Raw genomic sequence first — 18,757 nt, forward strand, 5'->3', positions numbered from 1 at the left:
AACCTCTGGAATATAATCAAGATGAAGATGGATGATCACAAGCTGATCATCAAACCAAACTGAACTGTTTGAATTTTTTCACCAGGAGTGTAAAGAGCATAAAGTTATCCAAAAGCAGTGTGTAAGACTGGTGGAGGAGAACATGATGCCAAGATGCATGAACAAAACTGTGATTAAAAACCAACCAGGGTTATTCCACCAAATATTGATCGATTCTGAACTTTTAAAACTTTATGAATATGATCTTATTTTCTTTGCATTATTTGAGGTCTGAAAGCTCTGCATCTTTTTTTTTATTTCAGCCATAAATGCTCAAAAATATCTATAAATAGCAAAATCAGATAAACTGATTCAGAAACTGAAGTGCTCTCTTCTATTTATTTATTTTTCCAGAGCTGTATATATAACATGACATATGTTCTTGTCTTGTTTGTGTGTGTATATATCTTTTTGTGTGTGGTGTGTGACAGAAGAGGAAACAGAGGCCAATGAGTGTACACACACACACACACACACACACACACACACACACACACACACACACACACACACCCGGCTCCCCTTCCTCCCTTTAATCGCTGCTCTCCTTCTCCTCCTAAAGTGTTTAGTCTCAGCCCAGTGAGCACTGTGCAGCGGAAGAGCCACAGCAGCAGCCCAAAACACAAAGACACAGCCCTGAAAAAAGACACACAGGATCCGCCAGACGCACACTAACTGTGTGTGTGTGAGAGAGAGACAGACAGACAGACAGAGAGAGAGAAAGTGTGTGTGTGTGTGTTTGTGTCCTGTTTGTGCCCCCTGGACTCATCCCTCTGTCCCCCAACATGGACTTGGAGCAGAAAGGTCCAGCAGTGCGAATCGGACGCTCCGGTAGGGTCTGCATTCTTTTACTCTGCCTCCTAACTTACTTTCATTCACTTCTGTCCAGTATTTTAACCCCAGCACTACAGCAGGGGTCTGTAGGTGGTCTGCCGGGTGTGTTTATGGGCTGTAGTGTGGCTTCTGTAGAAACTTTTGAAACTTTGGCTTTGTGGTTTTTAATTTATTGGTATTATTTATTGGTGGGGTTTATTTCGGTTTGCTTGGTTTGGTGCTCCATACGGTTCGCTGTGATTTGCTTCTATATTCAGGTTCTTAAACTTAGTACATGTGCTGTTCTTGGTTCTAAAATTGGCAAGAGTTGACAAGCCTAAAATAACTCTGAATTTAGGTTCTAGAACTTAGTATGTGTGATGTTTTTAGTTATAAAGAGTGAAAAGCAAGAAATAGAAATTCAAGAAATGGAATATAGAATTGACAAGAGTTGATAAGCTAAAAATAACTCTGAATGTAGATTCTAAAACTTAATACATGTGTTGTTCTTGGTTCTAAAATTGTCAAGAGTTGATAATCCTAAAATAACTCTGAATTTAATTTCTAGAACATAGTTTGTGTGATGTTTTTAGTTATAAAGAGTGAAAAGCAAGAAATAGAAATTTAAGAAATGGAATATAGAATTGACAAGAGTTGGCAAGTCAAGTGCAGTTCGCTTTGTTTTGCTTCTAAATTCAGGTTCTTAAACTTACTACATGTTATGTTCTTGGTTCTAAAATTGACAAGAGTTGACAAGCCTAAAATAACCCTGAATTTAGGGTTTAAAACTTAGTATGTGTGATGTTTTTAGTTATAAAGAGTGAAAAGCAAGAAATAGAAATTCAAGAAATGGAATATAAAATTGACAAGAGTTGACAAGCTTAAAATAACTCTGAATGTAGGTTATAAAACTTAATGCATGTGCTGTTCTTGGTTCTAAAATTGGCAAGAGTTGACAAGCCTAAAATAACTCTGAATTTAGGTTCTAGAACTTAGTATGTGTGATGTTTCTGAATGTAGGTTACAAAACTTAATACATCTACTGTTCTTGGTTCTAAAATTTAAATGCAAGAAATAGAATATAGAATTGACAAGAGTTGGCAAGTCAAGTGCAATTCGCTTTGTTTTGCTTCTAAATTCAGGTTCTTAAACTTAGAACATGTGCTGTTCTTGGTTCTAAAATTGACAAGAGTTTACAAGCTTAAAATAACTCTGAATTTAGGTTCTAGAAGTTAGTATGTGTGATGGTTTTAGCTATAAAGAGTGAAAAGCAAGAAATAGAAATTCAAGAAATGGAATATAGAATTGACAAGAGTTGACAAGGGTAAAAATAACTCTGAATGTAGGATATAAAACTTAATGCATGTGCTGTTCTTGGTTCTAAAATTGAAAAGAGTTGACAAGCCTAAAATAACTCTGAATTAGGTTATAGAACTTAGTTTGTGTGATGTTTTTAGTTATAAAGAGTGAAAAGCAAGACATAGAAATTCAAGAAATGGAATATAGAATTGACAAGAGTTGACAAGCTTAAAGTAACTCTGAATTTAGGGTTTAAAACTTAGTATGTGTGATGTTTTTAGTTATAAAAAGTGTAAAGCAAGAAATATAAATTCAAGAAATGGAATAAAGAATTGGAAAGAGTTGGCAAGTCAAGTGCAGTTCGCTTAGTTTTGCTTCTAAATTCAGGTTCTTAAACTTAGTACATGTGCTGTTCTTGGTTCTACAATTGACAAGAGTTGACAAGCCTAAAATAACTCTGAATTTAGGTTCTAGAACTTAGTATATGTGCTGCTATCGGTTCTAAACAATGAAAAGCAAGAAATAGAAATGCAAGAAATGACAAGCTTAAAATAACTCTGAATTTAGGTTCTAGAACTTGATATGTGTGCTGTTTTGGGTTCTAAAAATGGAATGCAAGAAATGGAATTGCTTCTAAATTCATGTTCATAAACTTAGTACATGTGCTGTTTATGGTCTGAAATAGAAATGCAATAAATGGATAATAGTTTTGACAACAGTTGACAAACTTAAAATAACTCTGAATTTATGTTTTTAAACTTAGTATGTGTGCTGTTTTTAGTTCTTAAGGGTGAAAAGCAAGACATAGAAATGCAAGAAATGGAACATAGAAATGGCAAGAGTTGACAAGCCTAAAATAACTCTGAAATGTAAGAAATGGAAATGCAAGAAATGGAATATAGAAATGGCAAGAGTTGACGAGGCTAAATAAACTCTTGATTAAGGTTTTTAAACTTATATGTGTGCTGTTTTTGGTTCTTAAGAGTGAAACGTAGGAAATAGAAAAGCAAGAAATGGAACATAGAATTGGCAAGAGTTGACAAGACTAAAATAACTCTTGATTTGGATTCTAAACCATGGTATGTGTGCTGGTTATTGGTTCTAAAGAGTTGGGTCTAGCCCTTTTATTTTTTAAGGGCAAAGACTGAGGAATAAAATAAAGAATTGATGAAATTCAATGAGATTAAATTAACTCTGATTTTAGACTGTAAAATAAGTATGTATTCTGGTTTCTTGGCGCCAAACAGCTGTTTATAGCACTTGTTTTAGTTCTTGGTTGTAATGAGCTGTTCATATTAGTTGAGAAAGTTAGGAAAGGAATATAGAGTTGAAAAGATAAAATTGATTTTGAATTTTAGTTTGAGAACTTCTTGTTATGCACTGATTGTTGGTTCTAAATAGTAATCTTAATCTATATCACCTTGACTTTGATTTAGAATTTAATATACAGTTTTGTTCTTGTCTTAGAAATGTGGAGTTATAAGAACAGTCTATGCTTGGAACAAAAATTTGAACTCTTCACAGGTTTCTTTACTAAGTTCAATGTTGTTCAGAAACGTAACAGCAAAAAACTCAATGAAACTCAATGTTCTATTGGTTCTTTATGCTGGTTATTCTTTCAAGAACCTTGGTTTTACAAGTCATGAACTTTTCTAAAGAGTGTTGAGCACCTTTGAACTTTGAAAGAGTTCTTTAAGAGCATTTAAAGCAGTTGAATGGCTCTCAAGGAAGCTAAAAGGTGTTCTTCTACACTACAAGATCTTTCTGAAGAACTCTTCGTGGCACACTTCTACACTTTTTATTTCTTTGGCAACTCTGAAACTTGTTGAAATGAAAGAGATGGAGACTTGGGAAACCATTGGTTACTTTTTAACTTTTTCGCAACTTTATAGAGAATCTAGAGACAATTAGAACATCAGAAAACCGTCCTCAAGCCAAAATCTTGTTACTTCCGCGAAGTATTGCTTGAGTAAAAGTAAAGCTCCTCCCACACTGAGTCACTTCTAGAACTTCTGTGGAAATTCAGAGTATTTTGAGCATCAACCAGCTCAGAAACTTGAGTCTTTTACACTCAATTTTTTGCTTTTGGGAGATTTTTGGTTTAAGATAAAACGCTAAAATCCAAGGTGTGAGAGAAGTGAGAGCAGAGGAAAAACAGCTTTAGATATAAATGTAAATACTGTATACCTACTAAAATGAACAAGTTATTAATTGAAAACACTTAAAATTGTCAAATTGTGCTTGTAATCATTTGAATATGAATTAACTAAGCTAATTCAGATTGGATTGGAACCTGCAGAACATCCAGTTGGCTTGTTTTAACCTGTACAGTAGAACCTTTTACAATTTACACTTATAATTTATTATTTAATTAATCAACCAAACACTCTTTAAAGCAAAAAAGTGCTATTCAGGGTTCTCTCCTAGAGTTTAATCCCATAGAAGAACCACAATTGATTGCATAATTTAATTGGTTCCAAGTTAAAACCATTTTTTTTTATTTAGCATAAAGTGTAAAGTATCTTAAAAACATTTTAAGAATCAACAGAAGATTCAACAGTGTTCAAAATTGGTTCTCTAAGGAACTAAACTAACTTTAAGCCTTTAAAAGGTTCTTTTCACAAATGTCTTTTTTAAAACATGAGGTCTTCTGTGGCATCGCTTATAGAACTCATTGAAAAGTTTTGGCCTTTTAGATTTGTGAAGGTAAGGGATTTAGAAAAAATATGTTCACCTATTTTATTAAAACACGTTTTTTATAGAACCAAAAGTGGTCCTCTTATAAAGTCACTCAAAAAAAACATATAAAACACATTTATTTTTAAAATTGTACGTGCTTTCTAATTTTAAAACAAGGTTGTTGCTTTAAACCTTAAAAAGCTTCTTATAAAATTAGCTTTTTAAAAATAAAGAAAAAATACTGTAGTTCTTTCATGGTATCACTAAAATAACTGATTAAAAAAGTAATTTGTAGGAGGTTTGAAGAACCTATTTCTTTCAGGTTATTACTCTTCCTGGTCCAATTTATGGATCCTTCTTGAGACCTTTTTGATTTTGTAAAGTTTCTAAAAACTTTAGAAATATTTTTCACACTCCACTCACACATCTAAATAACCACATTTATAAGGTAAGCTTTTTACAAAAATACCTTTTTTCATGGTATTTAATTATTTCTTGCAGATACACTTTAATTTATTTTGGGTAAAATGTGTGCTCATAGGATATACTCTGGCATAGTCACACCCACAACTCTTTTTTAATTGGACAGTAAAGGTTTGTGGCTTAAAAGAACCTTTCCAGGCTTGGTGATGAATTATTGTTCGGGCAGCGTAACTTTGATGCGTAAATCTCACTGCTTTCCCATTGGCTCCTAGAAACAATTTATTTGCATTCTGGATGTGTCTTCCTCCCTAACTTTACTCACCATCACTATGTAGTCTTTCCCCCCAAAATTGTATGTGTTTTCTAATCTTAAAACAAAGTAGTTGCTTTAAAAGCTTTAAAAAGATAAACGATTTTGTCTATTTCCTCTGACAAATTTGCTTTTTTAAACAAAAATTACTGTACTTTTTATGGTATTGTAATTAATTTAAAAAAGTGATTAATTTGTAGGAGGTTTGTAGAAAATTTTTCTTTCAGGTTTTTACTCTTAAAACTTTAGAAATGCTGTTCACAGCATTTCTAAAGGTGTATGGCTTAAGAGTGCTTTTCCGAACTTGGTGAAGAATTTATGTTTGATGCGTAAATCTCACACCTTTCCCTTTGGCTCCTCTTACAATCTATTTGCATACTGGGTGTGTCTTCCTTATTCCTCCCTTTACTCACCATCACTGTGTAGTTTTTCCACCCAGACTACCTTCAGCTGCTTACACAGTATACTATACTGTTTACGTTTATAAAATATGCTTGCCTGGCCTCAGTTTTGAAGGCTATAAGAGCACAGTAAAGATTATCTATTTCAGTTTGCCTTTTAATGAGTATAAAAAGTTATGTTGGTTAAGCAAATGACATTGAGTATGCTACTTTATATTAAAAAAGAAAGGTTTAACATAACTGTAAGGACATCTGCAAGCTGTTTTGCAGTGTAGAAAACCAAAAACATTTTTTGATTTTTTTTTTCCTCATTACATTTTTTGGAATATGACGAGTGACCTGTACCTCAACCCTCGGCACTTCTCGGGTGGAGTAGTGTAAAAAGGAGGACTCTGAGAAAATCGAAGCTGTTGATTGCTTGTGTTGTGAGCAGAAGGGTGCAATCGATTGACAGCGAGAAGTCGTGTGTGGTGTGTCTGTACGCCTATAGACCTGTGTAAGTGTGTGTGTGTGTGTGTGTGGTGTATGTCTGACTCGATGGAAAATCATGATTAGCACTTTGGTTGCAGTTATTTTTCTATGCAGCTTGCAATGGCGGCGGAGTCTCTGGGTGCAGAACTCAAGGGATTTGAATGCTGAATAAAATAAAGCCACATTTAAGGCCATCATATCAGCAGAACCCCTGTAGAACTGAAGAACACTGGTGCTTCAGCAGTTTTCGCCCATGCTGTTATTTATTCCATATTTAATTTTTAATTTTTATTTATTTACCTTTAAGGAGAATTTTTTGTTAAATTGCGGCAACTACTCTCTTCAAATTCAGTGTGATTCAAATGGTTTTTTGAGCCGTATCATAAAAAAAAACACTTTTGTTTCTACGAAGTACCATGTTTTAGTTTTGTAAAGACAAATAAAGCATCTTTATTTATTTTTTTAAGTATAAGTGATTTTATAATCTAAAAAGCAATGTTGTAGAACAGTTAAAGTAACGATATTCAACCAGTAAAAGGTGCTTTTCTTCGGTCCCTGGAATTCCCAAAATACAAGATTGTGATTTCTATATTTTAGATCTATCAGGTATGAAATTTTCAACAGGTGAAGCGAAAGAATAAACTGATGCATGCAAACACTGTGGTTTCAACTGCAACCCAGAGAAAATCACCACTACAACCTTTCCACTGTTAACTAGTGTCCAAACCCACATTTTAATGCAGCGTTCAAAGTGCAAGAAAGGGTTATTTAAGTTATACATCAGAAGAGCAGCTTTGTTTTGGTAAATAATAATAATCTTTGTAATAAATATCTTTGTAATATAAAAAACTATAGTTTTGCATCATTTCAACACCATATTATGCCTGCTCACATCTTGTGAGTAGTATTTTGTAGAGTTGTATAGAAGATTTTAACTACATGCATTTTCACTTGATAGTGAAATGCATCTCTGAATAAAGATGGATGTTAAACATGGATGCTGCCTCAATTCATAATTGTACAATTTTAACATCTTTGTTTTTGTTGTGGAATGTGTCTTTGAGAGATGGTTAAGCTGACACTGTTTATGGATCCAATGCATCATGGACTAACTCTTGTTTAAAGGATGGATTTTTTTTATCAGTTTAGAATTTTGCACGTCTCATCTCTATTTACACTTTGGTGAAAGTACTTTTAACCTTAAAATGTTCTTTACCTTCACAAATCTTTTCAATTTATCCCCCAAAAAGGCTTTCACTGACAGATTTTTAAGAAAACTAAAATTAGCTCTACCGAAACCATTCAATAAAAAAAATAGTAAAGGGCATTTTGAAGGCTGCAAAAGTAGAACCACTTGTTCTTTCGAAGTCGTATTGGAAAAGAAAGTCTGTTGCTTGAGGAAGTTTTGTATGTTTCTTAATCGTAACCCGAAGCAGTGAAAGAGCATCTTATGGTGCTGTAAGGGGCTTTTAATAAAACATTCTTAGAAGAACTCATTCCTAACAATGAAAGCCTTTGCAGAGAGCTAATTATTAAATTTATTTTACTGAGATAAATTTAAGATGTTCCTTGTCATTGGACATCTTTGGTTACCAAAAGAATTAAGAGTTTGTAAGTAAGACATTTTTCAGGTGAGGTAAATGTTTGTAAAAAAAAAAAAAAAAAAGTTTATGGTACAAACTTTGTGTTCTTCCTTTATATGTCTCCATATAAATCTGCTTTACCATTTTATCAAAAGTTCATTATTTGTTAGCTAAATGCTACTGTTCTGTACAGACTGCAAATAATATGTTGTGGTGAAGCGCTGAAGAATCATCTACTGTAGAAGCAAGATCTGTTGGATCACCACCTTCAGTGCTTATGTTCTGATAGACTGCGAAGCAGTTAAACCATTTAATTGTCCTCATCAGTTATGTGCAGTGGAATATTTTGATGTAGTTGGTTTGTTTGATCAGGGTAATAGTAATATATATATATATATATATATATATATATATATATATATATATATATATATATATATATATATATATATATATATATATATATATATTTATATGTAAAATTTGGAATTTATATATATGAATAACTGTTTAAGATAACACTTGGTAAAATCAATAACCAACCAAAAATATGAAATGATAATAATAAAGTAAAGTGTTTCCTGTATAAAGTTACAAAATTCAATTTATTAAACCTTGAAACAAGAAAAACCATCAAACCCTCAAACGATCCAAAACTGAAAGGGCATGTTACTGACAATCCCTAACTTCTAGTGATTTTCTTAATCTATACTTCTTCTGATTGGTAAAGATGACACCATCAGGTTCAACGCTATAAAGACTAAAGTCGGGAGGAGCAGAAGGTTTTAAGGATTTAAGGTTTAAAGCTTCTTATTTTAATAATGTGAAAGTGTTTTTAAGGATCTTCACCCTGACGCATTTCCACAGACGTGATTTTGTGAAGAACCATCAAATTTGAAGGTTCTTCATGGAACCAAAAGTGATCTCTTGCACTATTTTACTCTTGCACTATTTTGCACGGATGCTCTATATTTGACTCAATGCCTCTTCTTCCTCTTCTTCATTCTCTTTCACAGACTCATCCACAACTCCTCCTCCTTCTTCTTCTCCTCCTCCACCCACTTCACGATTAACCCCTCTGTTTCCTGATCTTCCTCCTCCTCTGTCTTACTCCTGACCGTGTAGATAAATGTTTAGACGTGTTTACTCGCTGTTCGCTCCTCATCCTCTTCTTCACAACGGTCAGACCGCGGTCAGTTCACCACCGCTTTCTGTAGAGAGAACTTAAGACAGCAGTATATTTAAAAAAACAGAATGTTTTTAAGCGATGCCATAGATAATTAACACAGTTAGTTTCATAAAGAACAATTTACAACATTTTTGTCGGCATCATATAAACGTTATTTAAACCTTAAACCTTAAAATGTATACAAGGTCCGATAGTTCTTCTAACGTATATTTCTTAACTGTAGCTGTTGTAAAAAAAAAAAATATATATATATAGTGTTTAGAGTGTTGAAGACAAAAAAATAAGAAGTAAACATTTAATGATTTATTTGTAGATTTATCTAACTCAAAGCATGATGTTCAGGTCATTAACAATTCGTTTTTTTATCAAACGTTATTATTTACACTAGTTTTCTCGTTTTCTTTCATGTCTCATGTCCATATTATATAAAAATATGTGTATTTATTTTATACATCATAACTGACCTAAAACATGATTTCATATATAACCTGTAATTTCACACTTTTAGACTTTTTATTGACTCTTTTAACCTCTGTTGAACCTCTGACCACCAGCTTTCGCTTTTAACTCTAGACCTAAATTAACAAATATGCACGAGACGACATTTTTTTTTCGAAAATGTCAATGATAATAATGAAGATCACTGTAGTGCTACAATAATTAGGTTTGGAACTGTTTTTACACCTTACCGCGCTTATTTATTACTCTGTTTATATGTATTTATTTATTTATATGTTAGTTTAATGAAAGCTAACTTTTAAGAGATATGGGATTCTCGTGTGGCCACGCGGGCGTGTAATGCAGCTCTGCCACGAGCTCACCCCCGCGCGCGATTAGGCTTCAAAATAAATAAAGAAATAAAAGTAAATTACAAAATGAAAAAAAAAAAGAACAGAGAGAAAGTTTGCCCCCGAAATCGCTGTGTGATTTAAATGAATGAATAAATAGATAAATGAATAAGTCAAATTTAAAAATGCCCCAACACAATCCCTTTGATTAAATAAATAAATTGCCTACATAAACTAATGGCCAACTAAATAAACGTGTTTTTTTTAACCGCCGCTAAACATTTATCGCAAATTTAAATAATTCAATTGACAAAAAAACATTTAAAATGCCTCCAAAATAATCTAAAATAAATAAATAAATAAAGTCTTGTTTTTCTGCTAAATCATTGTCGTTTTTTTGCCCACAGCAGCACTCTCTCTCACACACATACACACCACCACCATCTTTCCTCCTTTTACTTTGTGTTTAATTCCCCTATCGCTCGTGCGCTTTTGCAGAAAGCGAAAGAGAGAGAGAGAGAGAGAGAGAGAGTGTGTGTGGCAAGAACACTGTCAACACTTTAGCTTCACCTTCATCATCGTCATGACTTGTTAGTTAAGTTCTGTGTTGTGAGCTCAGTTTGTTGGGTTGATTCAGAATAACTGAAATTGTTCAATATTTTGAAGTTAATTGAGTAAACGTTGTGTTTATTATAATACGCTCCACACTGGTCATACCCCCGTACCTATACTATTGACCTGACTATATGTATATTTATTCATATTTTAACAGTTTTGACAGACAAATATTAGTCAGAAATCGTACTTGTGTTGTGGGTAAGAATGTGTGGGTTTGTGGGGGAAAAACATGCCTTTACTGAAACACTAACTCTGCAGACTACACTGACTTTGTACATTGTATATTACAATGTTATATGTTATATTATAGGTTTATAGTTTTGCCGATGTCGCACAAAAGCCTGAAAACAGTGACTTTACAGAAAAAAATAAATCAAACCGTTTGAGCCTTCATTTTGGAGCATTTCTATTGGTTTATTCACTGATTTCACAAAAAGTCACTGAATCCTACACAATTTAAATAACAGAAGGCATTTAGATTGTGTCAAAAACTAAAAAAGGTGATACACTAATATATGTATATAATGTTCTCTAGTAGGTCTTTTTTTTTGAGGCCACTCCTACAACTTTTATATTTTTGTTTTTTTTTTTATTTAAAAAAGAAAGGCAACAAGAGAGATAGATAGATCTAGATTGGAGCAGCGCCCTCTAGCGACAGAATTGGTGTCGAAATTTTAGCGCTTCTCTGGTTCATCAGTATAAGTGTGTGTTCCATAGTTCAAAGGGTTCCTGCCTACGTTCTAACCTCACACCCTCGCTGTAACCCCGTGTTTAACCTCGCGAAAGACTTATAAGTGTGAACATTGTGACATCAGCTGCTATTCATTTGCCTTACTGTATTTTCAGTGTTATAATTTAACATCTATGCTATAATTTAAAATCAGTTTTAGCGTTATTTTTTCTATTTGGCTTATTGTTTTCTCCCACACTGTAAAAGTCATATTTTATTCCACTTTAAATCTCATTCCTGTGCAGTCAGTATACAGAAAATGTTCACAACAAATACATTAATATTGTACACATTAATATTGTTTATATTTCCATATTCCAATGTTTTCCATTACATCAATATTACTGTAAACACACCACCTTGTTAACAGACCTGAAAAATGTCATGTTTTAATTCAACTTATTCTTAGGCCAATGTCTGAACACACATGCAGAGAAATAAAAAGATAGAGAGAAAGAAGAGAGAGAGAGAGAGAGAGAGAGACATAATAAGCGTCTGGTTTGACCTGAGAGATGTTTTAAAAATACATATTTTTAAAAACAACGCATTATATTTATTATTACAATCACTAATTATAGAGACATATTTGACTTAGAACATAATATTCAATTTAAACAAAACAACAGGAATCTACCAAAAACGTAGCCTATATAAAATGGCCACTTTATGCATTTGTTTGTTTGTGTAATTATGTTTTTTAATTTGTTTATATACTTATTCGTTTATGTATTATCCTACTGATTGCATACATTTTTGAAAGCAATATTTTGAAAATATAAAAAAACGCTTTTCTTATGATTATTCTGCCTTTTTATTGGCGTTTTATGTTGCGTTTATGTGTATGTCCCTTCAGACGCTATTTTAATGTTTACTATTTAAACAAATTATTATACTTAGGCTATATTTTTGTGAGTTGTTTGTTTGCTGTTTTATTTACGTATTTATTTATTTATTCATCTGTTTATCAATCTAATTATTTATGTATTTATGTGGCCTATGCACCTAAATATATATGTATGTATTCATACAGTCAGTCAGGGTCAGTGATTGTGACACAGTACTCAGTCAGTCAGGTCTGTGTCTTTTAATTTTTTTTAAATCTATTTAATTCTTTCGTTGTTTGTTCATCAATTAAACGACATCGGTATTAAAACTGCGCTCTGGAGCGTCATTAATGAGCTGGTCGGTATTGACTCAGTTGAACCCCGTCCTCTTGCTCTTTTTCTCTCTTTTTTAATTGAAATTAAACAGCGGCTCTTGGGCCTCAAGGCTCCGGCCGAGCAGCCAATCAGCGTCGCCGCGAGCTGCACGTGACCTGCCGTTGGCCGTGACGCCAGCGCCTCTGTGCTGTGATTGGCCGCGGTCTCTTTGATTGGCAGGCGGACCGGCTGGCGGCGCGCGCTAAGATTCAGCGCTCTGGTGCCGCGCAGCGCTGTCCGCTCGCGAGCGCGTTCTGAGGGGCTCGCGCCGTGACCGCCGGACGCGTAACGGTCGGATCTGCGGATTTGAATTTCTGTGGAGAAATCTGAGCATTTCAGAGGGGATTTTTTTTTACATTTTCGCCTTTTACGCACATTTACCGGCCGTTTTCTCGGACTGGATACAGCTACACTACTTTAAGCGACATCAGCGACTGTTTTTCACTTTATTTCTCTTTATTTTTCCAGTCAGAAAAGATGTTTAGGGGTTTAGTTTTCCTCAGACGCCCCCCGCCTCCTCCTACTACACGGACCGGCTTTCTCTCGGAGTTACCCGGCTGCTCTCAAATCTGATGGGACTTAAAACAAAAAGGGCAAAAAAACTAGTTTTTTTCTGAATGATTTTCTTTCATACAGACAGACCTGCTCTGCGCTTCAGAAGGGATTTAACACAGCTCCTACTACAATACTTTTCCCTTTCTTCCTCACCCCCCCTCCCCCGTTTTGATCTGGATTTTCTCCCGAATTAATCCTAAAAAAATAAATATTCACTATTTAGTTTTTTTTTCCTAATTAAGGAATTATAATTGCCTCAAACGTCAGCTGTAAAAATATTTTGTTTAAACATTTTTGGTCGACCTTTTTAGTTTTTAAATGTGGACCTCATTTGGGACTGTGTAGTTCCCAATTTATTATTATTATTTAAATTTTTCTTTGTATATCTGTGAGGCCGTTTTAAACTGGCTGTAACAGCTAACCTATGGAAATCCACTGCAAACACGACCCGTTCGCCGCGATGCACAGTAAGTTCACTACACAAAACAACAAAACACGCACGCAAATCTCACAAATCAGCAAAAGACTGATTAAAAGCATGTTTGTGCTAATTTGTTGTAGGATTTAAAGAAAATGTAGTGATACAACTTTAAGGAATTTAAGAACTTAAGCCAATCGATTCAGACCAAATTTGCAGGTTTTTAATTTTTTTTTTTACATAAATTAAACTGTGGAAATATGCTATTTTAAGTTGTATCATTTTGAGTTGAATTGAGAATTGAGTTGAGTCACAACTCAAATCCAACACAATTGTCCACTTCGATTCTTCTTTGATGTTTATATGTTTGTCCTTATAGATGCTTGTTCTTCCCAGCTGGCATTGCAACGTTGAATTTGGTGTTATGGTGATATGGCAGCGTTGTTTCAACCTTGTACGTTCAACCTTTAATAAACCATAGCTCACATAAATAAAACTAAAACATATGGTTAACAGAGTGTTCACAATATACTCACATCACTGTAGTAAAGCTGAGTATAAAGAATGTTACCCATCACCACTACCAATCTGATTACTGAACATTTAATCTCAAAACGCAACAGTAAAACAAATAGAACATAAACATACCACCAGGTATGGTGAAGAATTTGTGCCAAATTAAAAAGCAATTACTAGAAATTACTAGAAAGCCACATTTTCATCCCTCCAGCCAACTGTTTTTTATGTATGGTAATGACATGTACAAAAAAGAAATGTCAAAAAATGTAAAATGTAAAAAAGATGGTTGAGGACATTACCTTGATTCAACGTTAGAATCGTAACGTTTTTACGTTAAAACAACAACAGACTTTACTTCAGTCATATTTCAATCACATTTCAACGTTAAAGGTCCGTTGTAATGGTTACTTTTTTCGGTGTGTTTGGGTTTTATTGCTGCTGGGTTTGGATCCGTTGCGTTATGGGCACAATGGACCTAAAATTAAGCCAAATTGTGCAATGTTAACCCAAGTGTGAACGTGATTAGTTTAACTTCAAAATTCCAGTTTTGTCTCGGATAAACGGGTTATCTGTGTTTTAACTATAATTTTATGAAGAAGTAATAATACTGTGCAAGTGTTAAATTATATTTTAACTAAAACATTGAGTGAACTACAACCATTGTCCAAATCTTATTTAAATCACAGTAATTCAGAAGTGGATTAAAAAATGGTTTTATGTTTTTTAAAGTCGTTTAAAGCGGTTTGAGTTGGACTGATGTTGAGTTTGGTGTGTGGTTGGGTTGGCTGGTGTACTGGGATCTCGTAGACCCTTTGTATTAGTCAGGACCTTCTCTATGTTGACCCGAGGGAGGTAAGAAGAGAGGGCGACCACAACAGGGAGCAAAGGCCTCAAAGGCCAAGGGCAACAAGAAGCGGGCAAAAGCCGACCATGACCCAAAACCTCCACTGACCACCCTGTAGAGCATCATCTAAAGCCTGAGTGTTTTTAGTGCGGTCAGTTTGCGCTGGGCGTGTTTGGAAAGCGCGTGATTAGATATAGCGTAGAGTTGATGTATATATATTCAGGTCCAGTATTGGTGTGTTTGGATCTAGCATTGTGTGCGCGCGCGCATCCAGATCACTGATGGATGTTCAGTGGACTCTTGCGTTTTTAAACAGCTAACTAATATATTATTGCTGGGCTTTATTACTGCGTTTATACTGAGTTTATTATAGTTGTAGTCATTAACTCGGTTATTACAGTTGTAAATCGCTGGTTTGAGCAAATTTATTACTGAGTTAATTTTGTAATTAACATTATTTATTATTAGGTATTCCACTTTTAACCGACTTTTAAAACTGTTTATTTTTTTGCTCGAGAGTTCACCAACACGTTCAGTATATTTAACATAAAGTGTGTTGTTGAATTTAGTAGACTTTATATAATTTGCATCTACTTAATTATTTGTATTCCTGCATGTATTACAAAGTTCATATCATTTTTTATCTGTGTTTATTAGTATGTTTATAATTGAGTTTATTATAATTTAAATCATTACTGATTTAAAAAATGAGTTTTTAAGAGTGTACTGTCCAGAATATGTGAAGTTTATTACAGAATTTATTACTAGCTTGTAACTATTTGTATTAGTACGTTATTACTGATTTTATACGTGATTCTATCTGACAAATACATTTGTTAATGAATGAATTGAAAGTTTTGTTTATTGCTAGTTTAATAATGATTTATTAATAGTTTAATACTGAAGTAATTATTAATTTATAACTAATGTTATTGCTAGTGTATTATATCGTTTATTACTGAGGTAATAACTCAGTGTAGGGCTGATTGTATGAGAGAATATATAGAGTTTAATAAAAAATAGTTTAGTTTAGATTTGGTCACTCAGTCAGAAAGGAGACTTTGTTTTACTGCCTTAATTTTTAGCCTCTTTTTTAAAATATTTTCCTCTCTGTCACTTTTTTCTATTGCATTCCCTCTCTCTAGTTGTCTCTTTCATTTTATTTTCTATTCATTCTTTTTTCTTTTCTTTTCTTTCATTCATTTGGTCTGTTTTTAATATTTCTCGATTTTATTCTTTACTTTTGGCCTATTTTTTCTTCCTTTTTCTTTTCTTATATATTTATTAGTTTTTTCCCCCTTCTTTTTTGTGTCTTTTTTATCTTGTTTGTTTCTTTCTGTGCACGAGGAATAATTTAATCACTGGGATTTTGGTGATTGACCATCATTCTCCTTATCAGCATTATTGTTATTTGAACTTGATTATAACATTATTACCCTTTTTGTGGATTGTTTGTAGAAGCAAAATGTTGCAAGTACTGTCAGCTCTCTCTCTTTCTCTCTTTCTTTGTGTGTGTGTGCCGGTGTTAGTGGTGTGGAAAGTGGAGCGAATCGCTCTGCTTTCGCGTGTGAGTGTCACCAACCTTTACACTGATGTCACACCAACCACAAACACGCGATTTGGATGCTTTCCCGCTAAAGGATCCACGCTGATTTAGTCTGCCTGTGTGTGAAAGTGTAAGTGTGTGTGTGTGTCTGAGAGAGAGAGAGTGTGTGTGAATGAGAGAGAGAGAGAGATAGAGAGAGAGAGAGAGAGAGAGAATGTGAGTGTTTCTCTCATTTTTTTTTAAATAAATGTTTTAGTCTGGACTAAAATCTTGTGAAACATTTGGGAACTAAGAGAGCGAGACGAGGTGTGAAGTGTTTCTAAATGTTCCAGTTCCAGAAGCACTATTCTGTGTATGTGAGAGAGAAAAAAAAGAGAGAGAGAGAGTTTTTTTAACAATCTCATTAAATCAGGTTTTAAAGGGTTAACTCCAGTCAGTCTGCAATAAAATACAAACAACAACAATAAAATAAACTCAAGTAACTAAGAGTGTATGTGGCTCACAAGAAAAAAATATAGCTATTATATTTTGTTCAAACCTCCACTATAAGTCACTGTAATTCTTAGAGAAAGAGAGAGAAAGATAGAGAGAGAGAGGGAGAAAGAGAGAGAGAAAGTGAGTGAGAAAGAGAGAGAGAGCTAAAGGCCTGCATATAAATGCCACTAGACAGATACTTTATTGATCCCCAAAGGGGAAATTCTAGAAATTGTCCTGATTTTTCACACAGAAAAAAAAATAACAATTGAACACAGGAAATTTGGCAGTGTTAAATCAACACTATTAGTGTTAAATTAACACTGAGAGTGTGAAGTTTAACACTAATAAGTGTTGATTTAACACTGCCAAATTTCCTGTGAAGTATGAGTGTTGACGTTAAGCATAGGGAATTGAAAATCAGTTGTATATTGCGATAGATTGCTTTAATAATGGTGATGTGTTTTTTAAACACATTTCTAATATTTCAGTATATATAATAAGACTGTAAGATTAATAGTTAAGTAAAATGTGGTAGAGTGAGGTACAGTGAGATACAGCAAGGTAGAGTGAGGTATGTTGAGGTAGACTGAGGTAAAAAAAAATCTCTTATCCTGGGAAAAATATACTGCAGCAAAGACAAGTGCTGAAAAACCTTAAGTAGAGAAGATTCAATTAATTTAGAACCTTTATTTATCACATTTCACATTGATATCAGAATATGTAACGTGTAAATTTCAGTTTATTGTCTGTGTGATATTCAATTGTATTGTTGCGGTTTTTGGCACTGCCTCAAATTCTGCCTATGAATTCACTTAAGCCCTATCTGGATGGGGTAATTTTCTCTTTTATGGGGGTCCTCTGTGATTTTATTCCCGTCCGGAACGACCATGTACGTGTTTTTCTCAGACTCTGTCCTCTGAGAAAATTACAGACTGAGTTACCTACTGTTTTTCGCTGAACTCCATGGTCCTCTGTTAATTTTAGTCCCGTCCAGATGCACATCTCTGAGTTTTGTTGTCCTCACGTTTAATAAAATAGCTATTAAGTAGCTATTACACTTTGTGTGCACGTTCCCACGGAGATCCATGTAAAAAAAAAAACCACAACAGCGAGTGGAAATGGAGGAGCTACTGAACGCGCGAAATCCCATGTTACCGAGAAATCCCAAAAAAACTCAATGGATTTAAAATGTAATTTATTTAGGTAAAAAACAATGCATTCCATGTTCTTCTGGAACTGGTGTAACTGGTTTCCGGTTTCCACCGACAGTCCAAAAACATTCCGGAGATAAAACTGGACACTCTAGAACAGTGGTTCTCAAATTGTGGTACGTGTACCATTGGTAGTACGTGAAGCACCCTAAAGTGGTGCACCAGCAAATAAAAAAAGCACCTTTTTAATGTTTTTAATCAAAAACAAAAGATTATACAGATGTTCAAATCTCTGGGTTTTAAGAATTTGCCTGGTTTCATTGGAGACAATGACATATCGTGTCCAAAATTAGCATAATTTTCTCTAAATGTCATGAGAACTTTATGACACATTGCGTTATTTGCGATATCGTTTACCCCTAGTTTGGTTGCACATGTTCCTGTGGTACTTAAGAGGTTTTTTTTTTTTTTTTTATGTATTTGTATGATTCTGTGTATGACTGTAAAGCCAGACATGGATTGGCTCTGAGGTTTGAAAAGGATGCGCTGTACGCGATTGGCTGCTGCTGTAAAATGTGCTTGGGTGTCTAGAAAGGTGCTGTATGACTGCAACTTCATTCATCATCACCATCATAATATAATCATGGCAACTTAAAGAACCTTTTGAATACAAAAATTATTATTTTCCAAATAGATCCCATATAT

General features: G+C 34.0%; 1 protein-coding gene across 3 annotated transcripts in view; it reads left to right on the top strand.

The window, feature by feature from the left end:
* The first annotated feature begins 606 nt into the window (after positions 1–606).
* pax5 (paired box 5) overlaps positions 607–18,757 on the top strand; it is a 94,773-nt gene continuing 76,622 nt past the window's right edge. For 2 of the 3 annotated variants that reach the window (XM_022681744.2, XM_022681746.2), the window contains exon 1: positions 607–870. In XM_022681744.2, the coding sequence (XP_022537465.1) occupies positions 825–870 (46 nt within the window). In that variant the 5' untranslated portion in view covers positions 607–824. Of the gene's footprint in view, positions 871–12,788; positions 13,565–18,757 lie in introns of those variants that run through there. The other variant, XM_022681747.2, reaches the window with a different exon arrangement.

This window comes from Astyanax mexicanus, chromosome 25, assembly GCF_023375975.1.
Source record: "Astyanax mexicanus isolate ESR-SI-001 chromosome 25, AstMex3_surface, whole genome shotgun sequence".
Lineage (NCBI taxonomy): Eukaryota > Metazoa > Chordata > Actinopteri > Characiformes > Acestrorhamphidae > Astyanax > Astyanax mexicanus.